Source organism: Equus asinus, chromosome 9, assembly GCF_041296235.1.
Source record: "Equus asinus isolate D_3611 breed Donkey chromosome 9, EquAss-T2T_v2, whole genome shotgun sequence".
NCBI lineage: Eukaryota > Metazoa > Chordata > Mammalia > Perissodactyla > Equidae > Equus > Equus asinus.
This window is the reverse complement of record NC_091798.1, coordinates 26,879,423-26,893,026: the sequence shown is the minus strand read 5'-3', so window position 1 is coordinate 26,893,026 and position 13,604 is coordinate 26,879,423. Positions and strand designations below refer to the sequence as shown.

The window sequence follows — 13,604 nt, the reverse complement described above, 5'->3', positions numbered from 1 at the left end:
GAATGTGGGAGGTGAGTGGAGTGGAGGTAAGCATGACGGCAGGGGCCGGCTCGGGTAACTGGATGATCTCTCAGCTGCGCTTTCCTCCATGTTGGTGCTGTTTCTTTGTTCTCAGGAAGCTTCACTTAATTCAGTCAGGGTCTCAGCAGAAAACGGATGGCTGTCCCACACTGGGAAACGTGAGGAGGGTTTAACAAGAGGAGGGGGGAACATGGTATAAGGTAGCACAAGGGACAGTGCAGCTCCCTGGGGCTAGAAACAGCGGTGTGCTGTGCAGCCCTAAGCCTGGAGGGGAAGGGGAGGGGCAGTTTTTAAAATCTAGAAAGGGAGACCTGCCTGACCCGAGTTGTGGTCTTATTTTTATTTTTTTTCCTTCTCCCCAAAGCCCCCCAATACATAGTTGTATATTTCAGTTGTGGGTCCTTCTGTTTGTGGCATGTGGGATGCCGCCTCAGCATGGCCGGACAAGCGGCGCCACATCCACGCCCAGGATCCGAACCTGCGAACCCCTGGGCCACCAAAGCGGAGTGGGAACTTAACCACTCGGCCACGGGGCCACCCCCGAGCTTTGGTCTTTAGTGGGGACACAGTCAGCCTGTGGCAATATCCCAGTAAGGAAGCTGGGGGGAAAAACAAACCCTGACCTGGCTCTTCTTCCTCCCTCTGAAACCCTGCCCTGGCTCTCCAAGTGCCAACCCCAACAGGAAGACAGAGAGCAAGGAAGCCCATTGATGTATTCTACGTAGTCAGTCCTCTCACTAATCAGAGCTGGAAGGGGCCACTACTTGCCGATAACCTCTACGTAAAAAACCACAGAATTGAAATGCAATTGTTCTAATTTGCCTTGGGTAGGTCAAGTCTCCATCTCTGCACCAATCACTGTAGCAGAAGGTGATAGCGCGCTCTGATTGGCTAAGAAAGAAGCTGAGGGCAGAGTCTGCTCTGATTCAACGTCTCAGCTAAGACCCGGAAAGCAAATCTCCTAGGAAAATCACTGTGTTGTTAACTGACCAGAGAAAAAGAACAGATGTCCCCTACTGCCCATAACGGGGCTCGTCGAGGACTTTTGAGTGGGGGTTTGCTGTTTCTGCTGGACGCATTGGAGGGAAGAGACCAGAGTGCACTGGTGAATGGGTCAGCCCAGCCATAAGGGATGGAGCTGCCTCTCTCCAGGCCTCAGTTTCCCAGCAGGGACGAATCTTAACCTTCTGAGGCTGTAGCGCTCACCAGCAAGTTGTTAACGAACAAGTCCAGCCTTCTCATCAAGAGCGCAGACCCCGCGTCGCCAGTAAAGACCACCCAGCCTTGTTTTCTGAAATCTTTCCTTACAGTTAGACCTAGACGAGACCTCTCTGGACCCACTGAAGTTTGCTGGAAGGTGCCACCTAGTGGAACATCAGATGACCTGCCGCTTAGACAAAAAGAAACCTCAGGAGGGTTTTACAGCGGAAAGCCGTCCAGCAGTGGTTCGCTCAAACTTGGCTGCAGCCACCCGGGGATGGTGGAGTCCCTACCCTCCGAGGTTCTGACTTAATTGGTCTTGGGGTGCGGGGTGCGCATCCATTTTTTTGTTTGTTTTAAAGATTGGCACCTGAGTTAACATCTGTTGCCAATCTTCTTTCTTTCTTTCTTTTTCCTTCTTCTTCTCCCCAAAGCCCCCCAGTACACAGTTGTATATTCTAGTTGTGAGTGCCCCTGGCTGTGCTATGTGGGATGCTGCCTCAGCATGGCTTGATGAGCATTTCCATGTCCCCGCCCAGGATCTGAACCGGAGAAATCCCGGGCCACCGAAGGAGAGCTCGGGAACTGAACCACTCGGCCACCCGCCAGCCTGCATCCAGAGTTTTAAAAGGTACCTGGGGCATTCTATGTGCAGCTAAGGGTGAGACCACTGGGTATAGACTATCCAACGCTTGATTTTTACAGAGGTGCCCACAGACAGGAGCCACTTCTTAAGAGTCTGACTCCTAGGAAGCCCCCCTTTCCTCTGCACCCCACCACTTCTCTATTTGTGTTTTTGTACAACTTTTTTCCTTTGCGCAAAAATGCAAAGTAATTAAACAGGAAGCATGCTCTTTTCCCAAGCCCTGATATTTATCTTAGTGGCAGTCCTGGGAGGAAGATGGCTCCCTATGCACCTGATATTTGCATCTGACCGTTCTGACTAATACTCTGTTTGATGCGCCCACCCAATGATGCAGAGTATTTACGCTTGGAGATTTATGGCCTTCTCCGTCTGCTCTTTCAAAACATACTGTACTTGGGGCACCTTCCACAGCCACTGTCTTGATTCAATAGCATTCCTTTATAGGTGGCAGGATTGGTTTAATTGGCATCTCATTGTGGAAATGACAAAGTAGACTCTAAGAGAGAGAGAGGCAATCTTCTGTTTAGAGGTCATTTCACAGAGGCATCCTGCAAATCTTTTCTTTTTGTTCAGACTAGGAGCTGAAATGCCACTAAATGCGCACACTGGCCTAAACCACCTGAGTGGTGTTCCGTGTCTGGCTCCCTTTCTCCCATCCTACCCTGCAAGATTGGGTCTGGTTCCAGAATTTTAGAATTAAAAAAACCTCAAAGAGCATCTGGTTCAACTGCTTTATTTAATGCAACCATAATCTATGTTTACCTAGACATCTCTAATTCCTGCTACCACATGCACTCATGGACTCATACGTCATAAACCTGATGAGAATTTGAGCAACCTGCCTGAAGCCACAGAGGAAATTAAGGGCAAAGTCTGGACTGATCCAGGCTGATTAGAGCCAGTTGGGGAAATTTCAGCTCCAGGACTTTTGTTCTCTTCCTCTATATTAGAAGTCTGAGCCTTGTTAAATGGCCAACCTGGTAGAGATAGCAATTTGGGTCGTTGACGCCAGTGTTAATGAGTTTCCTGAGTGCAGGTTTTAAAGAGGTGAGTGCTTGATTGATTGATTGATTCATTCATTCATTCATTCATTCATTTCCCAAATGTTTGTTGAGGACCTGTTTTGGGCCAGGCACTGTATTAGGCATTGAGGATATGCTGGAGAAAACAAACAAACAAACAAACAGACAAAACCCAATGGTCTCTGTCCTTATGAGGCTTATGGTCCATTGGAGGAGACAGATATCAAAGAATCACCCAGTAACTATAAACATGGTGACTGGCAAGGAAAGGCACTGCTAAGGTGTCACATAACTGGGGAGCTTAGGCTGTTCAGGGAGGTCAGGCAGGCTTTGCTGAAAATGTATGATGATCTTGACGATCTCCAAGGAGAGGAGGAGCAAGAAGGCTTCAGGCTTGTAGCAGACACAGAAGTCCAACACCCGTAGCTTCTTGGTTTTCGCTTAGGGTCGAGCAGACCTCACCAGCCTGGAAATTATATCATTACAGAGTCATGATTATCCCCATTTCACAGATGAGGACATTGAGACTCAAAGCAGCTAAGGGACTTGGCAAGGTTAAAGACTGTTGGAGGTACACTGACACGCAGACCAACACCTCCTGACTTGCTGATAGGTTCTGCTTTGACACCCCCTCAGCTCAGGGCTAGGCCAGACCAGCCCGAGGGTATATCCCTTAACAAATGGGCCCAGCAACAAAAGACCTTTAGAAAGCCGGGGTCAGGACACCTAATAGGAAAGGTTTTCACACCCTCATCAGGAAGGCTGAAGGCCTGCACGTGTCACCTCTCTTCTAGTTGACTCTTCTCGCTGAAGTATGTCTCAGGGGACCCTGAAAGATCTGCCTATTACTGATGACAAGATGGAAAACTGAAGCGTGAGCAAGAGAATAGACAGCTCATTTGAAAAAAAGAAGAAGAAGAAAAGGAAGTAAAGATGGGAAGATGGGGGAAGAGAGGAGATGCTCACCAATCATCAGATATGTGTATTGAACCCTTTCTGCGTGCCAGGCATGTCTGTTGCCAGATGTGGGGGCATAGCAGGGAATGAGCAGACGAGGCCCCTGCCCCATGCAGCTGACATTCTATTTGGAGGAGCTCAATAATAAACAAGTAAATAAACAAATAAATAAGATCATGGCCAAGAGGGATACACACTATGAAGAAAACAGAGCAGGATGTAAAGTACTGGAGAGAAAACTTCAGGCGGGCAGTCAAGGAGGGTCTCTGTGAGCAGGTGACATTTAAGCTAAGATCTGGAGAATGAGAGGAAGCAACAACGGGGCAAGACCAAGGGAAACATCGTTCCTGGCAGAGACAAGGGCTGATTGAAAGGCCTTGGAGCTGGAACCAGCATAGTGTGTTCAAGGACCAGGAAGGAGGTGGATGTGGCTGGTTTGGAGTGAGTGACAAAGAGAGTGAGAGATGAAATTGGGGAGGCCCACGCCAGAGCTGAAGGGTCTTGCTATGCAGCAAAAATCCTCTTCTTATTGGTGTTGGACATTTATTTCACCTACAAGTACTAGTTACTTTAGGCCAGCATCTGTGGTAAGCCCTTCATATACATTGTCTCATTTAATGCCCACAATAGGCCTAGGACGGCTCAGTCTGAAGGTAACATTTCTTGTTCCATTTCAGTGGATGACCAGATCTTCTCCCAAGAAAACAGCCAGAGCTAAGGTGCTGCCCACATGTCTCAAATAGCATAGTCTCAGTGAATGGGATAAAGCCCCCAAAGGATGCCCCCATCCCATGGCTAGTGCATCCCACATTGTAGAGGAGGTGATCGAAGAGTCCTGGGATTAGAGCTGGGTTCGTGAGGCAGAGTTTCCACCAAGGGCTGACCAGGCTGCTGTGCAGCTTTGATCAAGTCACTCAGCTAAGACACAAGAGAAAGCTCACCTCCAATTTTGTGCAGAATCCTCTAGGCAGCTGGAAAAGAGTGGGGAGGAGAAAGACACTGAAGATTTCCACATACATGACCTCAGCTGCTATGCTTCACTCAGCTTGGAATTATTGAGCACCTACTGTGTTCCCAGCCTGGGAGGGACCGCGGCTTATCTTCCTGTGGTTGAGCAGGAGTATGGGTTGAAATCCACGGGCCCTGGTTCCGCTAGCTCTGCTTTGGCCCAGGGAGAGGAGGGCACCCTTTTTTGCACAGTCTTCCACCCAGAAGGAGCACCGGTTTTCTGATTCACCAAAGGGAGAAGTATGTGCTAGCAGAGGCAGAGTATACTGTGGAGGACAAAAAAATACAAAGTTCCTCCTTGCTTGGAGCTCACATTCGAAAATGATACCTGTTCTGCAGAAAAATCAAGCAAATAGAGATAATGGGGGTGCTCTTTGAAATTTCAGATCAGCTGGTCAGAGAAGGTCTTTCTAAGAGACATTTGATTTGGTTCCTGAGAGATGGGAGAGAGAGACCCAAGCAGAGGTTTACAGAAAGACATTTATAGAATGGTACAGCAAATTTGCAAAGGCCCTGAGGCCGTCATTAACTTGGTGCATTTGAGGAATACAGTTATATGCCACGTAACAACTTTTCAGTCAAAGATGGACCACATATACAATGGTGGTCCCCTAAGATTGTACCATACAGCCTAGGTGTGTAGTAGGCTATACCATCTATGTTTGTGTAAGTACACGCTATGATGTTCACACAACGACGAAATTGCCTAACGACCCATTTCTCAGAATGTATCCCCATCACTAAGCGATACATGACTGCATATCAAGAAGACCAGTGTAACTAGAAGGGAAGGAGGGAGGGCAATATCTAGAAGGTGGGTCAGATCATGTAGGGCCTCAGAGGCTGTGGTAAGGATACTCATAGATTATTCCAACATGAAGGGAAGTCACGGGCCCCTTCCCAGGAGCAGAGTGAGCTTCATGTTTATAAGAGCATCACTCCAGCCACTCTGTTTCCAGCATTCATGATTGGTGCTGTGGAGACACATAAAAGAATTTCGCAACGTTATCTTTCCCTCTAGGAACTTCCACTCTTGTCAAAGAGACAGGATGACAATTCAATTACCTAAATAACTGTGTATCAACTGCAGTATAAAAAACATAGGGCTATTATTCATAGCAGCATTATTCATAACAGCCAAAAGGTGGAAATAATCCAAATGTCCATGGATGGATGAACAGATAAACAAAATGTGGTATACACATAAAATGGAATAGTATTCAATCTTAAAACGGGATGAAATTCTGATACATGCTACAACACAGAAGAACCTCGAAAACAGTCTGCTAAGTGAATTAAGCCAAACACAAAATGACAAATATTGTATGATTCCACTTGCATGAAGTACCCAGAAGAGCCAAATTCATAGGGACAGAAAGTAGATTGGTGGTTGCGGGGGGCTGAGAAGCGGGGGGATGAGGAGTTAATGTTTAATGGGTATGGAGTTTCAGTTTGGGACAATAAAAAGTTCTGGAGATGGACAGTGGTGATGGTTGACAACAATGTGAATATACTAATGCCACTGAATGGTTAAAATGGTAAACTTTATCTTATGTATATTTTACCGCAATAAAAAATATTTTTAAAAAGGCATAGGGCCAGGATCTAGAGATAGAAGAGTGGGCATTCTAGGCAGAGGTAACAGCAAGTGCAAAGGCCAGGAGGCAGGAATGTGCCTGGTGTGCTCTGAGGAACAGCAAGGCCAATGGGCTGGAGCCCAATGAAGAGAGTAAAGGGTGAGGGCTATTCCTACATGGCCTTGTAGGATCTTGTAGTTCCTTATAGGAATCCAGTGGGAGGTGGGAAGCCACTGGAGGGATGTGAACAGTGGGGTGATACTATCTGACCTTTGTTAAAACAGGATCATCCTGGCTGTGGCTTTCTTTAATCTGAGTCTCATTTGCAAAGGAGGAAGAGAAAATCACCTACCCCACAGGTAACTTTGAGCATTAAAAGAGGTAGTGCACGTGAAGGGTTTCACATGGTGACTGGCATAGAGTAAGCATTCAATAAAAGGTAAGCATTACTGGGACAGAAATACACATAAAGATAGCAGCTCCTTGAGGAGGAGTTTTGGAGGACTTCATGGAGGAGGTGGCAGTTCAACTAGACCTCGAAGGATCAACAAGATTTCCATGGCCACAGAGGGGAAGGGGAGGGGGCTTTCTGGGTGGAAGGAACTGCGTAGTCTACAGCACATGAAGGAAAACAGCCTGCAACCAGGCAGGGCAGAGAGGAGGAGAGAATGTTTGATCAGCCCCAGGAGGTTACAGCGAGAAATGTGGACCCTATAGCCGAGGTGATGGGAGCTTTGAAGGTTTTGCAGCAAATCTCAAGATCCCAGCTGTGATTTCAGAAAATTGAATCCCCACCGCTGGAAGAACTGGGAGGCAGGAGTCATGGGGACGAGGGCTGAGCTAGAGAAGCAGAGAGTCAAGAGGACGCATGCGAGGGTGGCAAAGAGGAAGGCAACGAAGGGGGCACTTCATCCCTTGGCATCAGAGAGGAAGCAATTAAGTAAAGAGCATTGAGGAGCCACAGGCATCACCATGGGAGTCGGGCTCCGCGGCCCTCCGCCGCGCCCAGGCGGCCCGACTTCTCAGAGCCCTCACCACGGTTATAGACACATGCCCTGGTCTCATGCGATTACGTGTTTAATGTTTCAGCTCCCAGACAAAGGGTCTGTTTTCATTTCACCCTGGTGCCTGGCACAGTGTCTGCACACAGTAGGCGTTCGCTGATGGTTTGCTGAGTGGCTGAACGGGAGATAGAAACCCACAAGAGGTTTAGAGAAAGGGCTCCGTGAGCTGAATGCCTAGAAGTCCACGTGGGACTGGAAGGCATTCCAACTCCAGGGAGGCTTGGACTTGCGTGAGAAAAGGTCCTGCGGAGAGGCTCCGGTCACCTCCCCGCCGGTTTGCAGGGACAACAGATGGGTGGCGGGCAGGCACGGCACTCCACAGTTTACAGAGGGCGTTCACCCCTAACGCCAGGAACACCGAGAGGAAGAAAACTAGGGCCGGGCTGTACCACAGTGCACGTGGAGCACACCTGTGGCCCCATTTCATGCCGGGGAATATTGAGTCCCCGGCGTCAAAGCAGGTCCGCAGGTCCTTGCGGCCGAGCCTGGGCGGGTGAGAAGCGACAGTCTCGGGGGCTGCAGTCGGGGCGCGTCCGGCCGGGCTCTATTTGCATATCCCCGGGGAGTTGGCAAACTCTCGGCTGGAGTCCGGAGCAGAGGCTGCCAGGCGGGGCTTTGGGGTCCCCGGGCGCGTTCCAGCACGCGAAGGGACACCGGTGCCCAGCCCGCACCAGTTAGCGCCCAACTCGCTAACTCCGGGACTTTCGCAAAGCTCCCGCGGGCGGGGGAGCCGCCGAGGAGAGGACCGCACCATCGCTGCCCAAGAGGGGGGAGCGGGTGGCCCCGCGACACCGTCGCGCCAGGGAGGACCAGGAAGAGCGGCGAGAGCCCGGGTCCCGCGGCCCACCGCGCTCGGCAGCCGCTCCGGGGGAAGGTGGCGTGCGGCGCGCGGCTCGGCCGGGCGCTGGGTCGGCGGTGACGGCCGCGACCCCCCCGCGGCGGCGGCGCAGTGGCGGAGCCCGGCTCCCCGGCGGGCGAGCGGCGGAAGTGCCGCGGAGTTGGAGCGGGGCCGGCGCCGCGGCTGCTTCTCCTCGCCCAGCTACTGCCGCCGCCGGGCGGACGGGCGGACGCGCGGAGCTGGGGGTGGTGCGGCGGGGCCGGCGGGGCGCGGCGGGGCCGGCGGGGCGCGGCGGGGCTGACCCGCCCCGATGAGGCGGAAGGAGAAGCGGCTTCTGCAGGCGGTGGCGCTGGTGTTGGCGGCCCTGGTCCTTCTGCCCAACGTGGGACTCTGGGCGCTGTACCGCGAGCGGCAGCCCGACGGCACCCCCGGGGGATCAGGGGCGGCGGTGGCCCCGGCGGCCGGCCAGGTGAGTCCCCCAGTTGGATGAGGTGGGGAACACTCTCCCCGAATTCGCTTCCAGCCTACAGTTCCTTCCTCCACCTTCCCCTGTCTGCCTTCTCATAGTCAGCGCGGAGACTCCTCTGTTCTTCCCATTTTTTGGATGGGAAAATTGAGGCTCAGAGAAGGACAGGGACTTGTCCAGGGCTTCACGCCAGTCAGAGACAGAACCAGAACTAGAAACCAGGAGTCCTCTCCTTCCTACCGTAGGTTACCATTCTCCCTTCTGTCCATGTCTGGTATCGCTTGACCTCTTCCAGCATCTCCTCTTTTGGAACATCCTGTCTGCATCCCTGTGTCCCAGGTTGACTCCTTTTCCTGGAGGTGACTGGTTTTCTTATTTGGTGTCTAGGTCTTTCAGCTTTTTCCTCCACCTGCTGATCTCTGTGTTCCCTGCCCAGGTCTCCCCTTTCCTATTTGCCCATCTACCCAACGAGACACCTGGGCCTCCCTTCTCTCCCCGTTAGTTCTCCCTCCTTCCCAGCCTTATTTCTTCACAGATCCTGTGGGTTCCTTGGAGGATGCAAAGATCATGCTCCCCTTGGAGCTTCAGGCCCTGGGGGTGGGTAAGGGGGTGAACTCCTGGTCCTTGAGGAGCCTGCTATCTTTGACCTTCTGGGAGTTCAAAAGTGGGGCTCTCGTGGAGGGACCCCCATCAGAGGCTATTTGTGCCCAGTGCCCTGAGGATAGAACATCAGATGCCTTCCCTGACCCTTCTCAGAGTACCCATGACCTCTCTGAACTTGTCAAGCCTGATTAGGTGTGGTGTTTCTTGCAGCCAAGACTGGGTTCTTAATTGTTTCTGCCTCCTCTGGACTGACTCATGTATGTTGGAGGGGGAGGGGAGAAGTCACGCATACGTATAGACTGATAGCAGAAGCTCTGTCAGATCACTCCTACCCTCCCAGCTCCTGGCTCCGTAGGTGCCAGTGAGTGTGTACCCACTTGAACTGTTTCACACAGTGGGACGTTTCAGGTTTTCTTATGGGATTTCCTTGGTCCCACGGGAAGCGGATAGTTTGCGCATCAGGGTCAAACTTGACTAATTGTTGGCAGGGCAAGGGAAGAGGCTGACTTTGAAGGTGGATGATTTTCCTTTCTCTTCTCAGTATCAGGCTGCTGCCTGGGCGGTCTGGCATCTTGAGCACAGAGGGTTCTTTGCCACAGGGCTGGCCAATTTGAGTGCAGCCTCTCACTCTATAATTGTTGCAAACCATCCTGGAGAGAAGGTTGATCTTTCTGGTAGATCTTACTGTTTGGAAACTAAGAGCCCCATCTCCTTTCCGAAACCTCTGGTTCAAACCTCGACAGCTAAGTTAGACCCCTCTCCCATAAATTCTGTATCCATCTGGGTTTTACCTTCATGAAATCTCATTCTTCTGTTCCCACCCTGTACCTGCATCAGGGTCAGGGGTCAGGGTTCTATCCTCAGCTCTACCATTAATTTGCTGTGTGTGTCCTTGATCACCTCCTATTTCCCTCTCTGAGCCTCCCTTTCTCCATCTGTAAAATGTGGTTATTGGTCCAGCTCCAGCCTTCTGTGATACCGTCAATGAATCAGTGAGGAGTACAATGGCTACTTCGTTTTTCTTTCCTGAGTCAGAAGCCCCTTGTAGCATCCCCAGATGTGTGGGCTCCATACTGGACCCAGCCCCAGGTCAAGGGAAGAGCATCCTGCCCAAGTGCAAACCCTCCCTTGGAATCGCTGTAGCCAGTTCTAAAATAGCTCCTGACATTCTGCCTCTGCCTGGAGAAAGCCCTCGTATTTCATTTGCTGTGGATGCCGGAGACGTCCTGATTTTCATTTTCTGTAGACCCAGATGTGTAGAGAGAAGGTCAAGGTTAACTGCCAGTTTGGCCTGAGCTTTCAAAGTAAATTACTCACTTGTGCAAGAGGGAATTGATGGAGTAAGGCAGCCTTTTGGGCAGAGAGAGGGGAGCAACAGCTGGACGCTGCTCAGAGCCCTTAACTAAAATGGGCAGATAGGCGCATCTGGGAAGGTGTAGTTCTTGTTCATTTCTGTTTCTCTGGAATATCATGAAGAGGAAGAGGAAGAAGTGGTAAAGGGGTTTGATGATGGGGGTGGAAGATGCCAGCTGATTATCCTTGCTTTAAAGAAAATCTCTTTGCTTCCTGGGAGCAGCGGAATGGAGCAGTTTCCCCAATGATAAGCTCTTCTAGGTACTGGAGGATTCAGCATTCATCTGCTGCCTTTCAGGAACACTCTGCCAAATTTCCACACAGCCCCTTTTTGTTTCAGTCTCCTGCAGATGCACAGCACTGGGCTTGGCCCCCCGTCCCTTGTTTGAGTGTCAGCTGGCCTTGAGGGGAGAGGCTGACTTCTGAGAGCGATGGTGTTCCGTTCCTCATCCCGGTGTACTGGAATGTGCAGGTCACATGTCAGGCTGCTATCTGGGAAATCTGGCATCTTGAGCACCCAGAGCTTCTTCGACAGGGCTGACCAGTTCTGAGCTCAGCTTGTCACTCTCGTAATTGTTCAGAATTATCCCAGAGCACCTCGTTGATCTTTCTTGTAGAAATAACTGCAGAGGCTCTGGAGGGAAGTCTGACAGGACTTTATCCTAATGAAAAATATGCTTCTTGTGGGTTTGAGAGAACTTTCTTTGAGGGTAACATATCCGCTATTTGAACCGTCCTTTAACTCCTTGATTTCTCCACTGGGTTGAAGGGTTTCAAATTAAGAGCGTTTATCATCTGCCAGAACATAAGTAACTGTCATGCTAGCTCATCCTGGGTGTACCTCTGGAGCTGAGTTGGGCAGCTGATTTATAAAGGACATATAATGCTTCTAGGATTTCAGCATTCATCTGATCAGACAGCTGGCTTCCTGGAAAGCTGCAAAACCAAGCAAGAAAAACCAGTCTTGAAGCCATCTTCATTTTAATTTGGGGGTCCCTCTCATTCCTAGCCCCAGTCTGCTTAACATCTTGATTTAATTCTACAGTCTGTTTCTTATTCCAGGCTTGGACACTGGCTATTAAAAATCCATGTTAGGAAATGCAAAGCAGCCCTTCCCCGTTTCTGAGCCATAATCTCTTGTGAGAAATGACTTCATTGGATAATAGTGACTCTGGAATAGAAATCGGTGGGGTAATGGAATACCAGTGACTTTAATTTTCAAGTATCAAGAGTTTTTCTCATTGTATCAGAGCTGAACTTTATTCTTAGAACATCCAGAAATCAATACTTTTTTCCTCCTTTTTTCAGTCTTTCTGGTGGCAGAGCCTTTCTGATCAGAAAGTTAAGTACCATAGAAATATAGCCTTGGCATGATTTCTTTAATTTTCCACAGAGGGGCTGGGATCCTTTAGATTGTTAATCACTTCTCTGTCTGCATGCCCAGCTGAAATCTGATGCCACTAGGAAGGGTTGTTGATTTACCTGAGCAAACCTGGCTTCCTGCATTCTTTCTCTCATCCTGGGCTTGCCATCCCCCAAGGCGCTCAGCCGAGGAAGGCCTCGGAACAGATGCCTGGGTTCTAATTCTCTCTCTTAGCCTAAACTCACTGTGTGACCTCGGAAAAGTGGTTTAACCTCTTTGGGCCTTGGATTCCTCATTTGTGAAGTGAGGGCTTAGATGCAGAAGGGGAAAGGTAAATGTGTAACTTGGTGCTTCCCCTCCCCTGGCCAGGGCAGACATTGCTAGTCAGTCTCTTTACCACTAAGCCCCCTATTTGGCCTCAGACTGTTTCTCAACACTGCTGCTCAGTGGAGTTAATGACGTGTTAAAACTCATTTGCAATGTAAGAAATAGATACTTTGCCGGGACTTTTGCAACTCTAACATGCTGGGTTTGGTGAGTTTGTTTGGAAGCATGTATTGGGAAGGCCTGGATAGTAGAAGTGTTTAAACAGATCTCTAACTTGTGATGAGGCCACCACTTAGGGATATGTTCGTACTCTAAATGCCTTTTCTCAGGCTGTGGTCTAAGGATGTTCAACCTTTAATCTGTTGGTTCCAAGACACGATAACAAATAATGGAATCCGGGATGAAAAAGCAAAGGCCCATTTAAAAGATAACCATCTAGCTTGCTAATTGTACCTTGTCCACAGCCAGCTCTTACACAGGGATGGCCGCGGGATATTATCACTGAAAAGCACCCTGAGACAAACTTGGCAGCCAGAAGTATGTCCCGTGACGGCTCAACACTCATGATGGTGTTTGCAGTGGGTTCGGTGTTTTGCATATGTCTGACCCTCTTATCCCACATATGTGTCACAGCCAGTAAGGGAAGAGCTGATGGGTGAGGCACTGCCCCCAGGAAGACTTAAGTAAGAGTCTTGTTTCTCGGCGAACCACTGTCCTCAACACGCAGTGGAGTGGGAAAGGAGGTAGCCTGTATGGGCCTGAGTTCCTCTGGCCAAGGAGTGCGTTGTGGGAGCCGCGTCCCCTCCCAGCACGTGTCGTGAGGCTCGGCCCTGGGGAGACAGTCGGAACGTTTCTGCCAGGTGATCAATCTGCGTCAGAGCAGGAAAGGGGCTTCTGAAGTCATCCAATCCAACTGCCTCATTTTGTAGGTGCAGAAACTGAGGCCCGGGAGAGGGGAGAGCAGTTCTCAGAGGGAGGAGTGCAGACCAGAACCAAGTTGTTCTCCAAGTTCTTGCTCTGTTTCACTATATTTTTTCCCTGCACATCCTCATAATTTGATCCTTCTTTACCATTGCTCCCCTTATGAGCAGAGATTGTCACTCCCAGTTTGGAGGCCAGTACTTACTGAGATGACAGTTATCTGCTGAAACTTACCTGG

At 50.1% G+C, this 13,604-nt stretch overlaps 1 protein-coding gene and 2 long non-coding RNA genes across 3 annotated transcripts in view; 2 read left to right on the top strand and 1 right to left on the bottom strand.

The window, feature by feature from the left end:
- Positions 1–948: 948 nt before the first annotated feature.
- LOC123288992 (uncharacterized) lies at positions 949–2,594 on the top strand. The gene is made up of 3 exons (XR_011505750.1): positions 949–1,522; positions 1,656–1,852; positions 2,441–2,594. It is a non-coding gene; the product is annotated as an uncharacterized lncRNA (long non-coding RNA).
- A 179-nt stretch (positions 2,595–2,773) lies between these two features.
- Positions 2,774–8,355, bottom strand: LOC139046145 (uncharacterized). Its single transcript, XR_011505752.1, has 3 exons — positions 4,914–8,355; positions 4,788–4,817; positions 2,774–3,355 (listed from the first exon to the last, which is right to left on the bottom strand). It is a non-coding gene; the product is annotated as an uncharacterized lncRNA (long non-coding RNA).
- A 139-nt stretch (positions 8,356–8,494) lies between these two features.
- Positions 8,495–13,604, top strand: part of GALNT10 (polypeptide N-acetylgalactosaminyltransferase 10) — a 216,567-nt gene continuing 211,457 nt past the window's right edge. Inside the window, exon 1 of the mRNA XM_014846938.3 lies at positions 8,495–8,802. Within this exon, the coding sequence (XP_014702424.2) occupies positions 8,644–8,802 (159 nt within the window). The 5' untranslated portion in view covers positions 8,495–8,643. The remainder of the gene's footprint in view (positions 8,803–13,604) is intronic.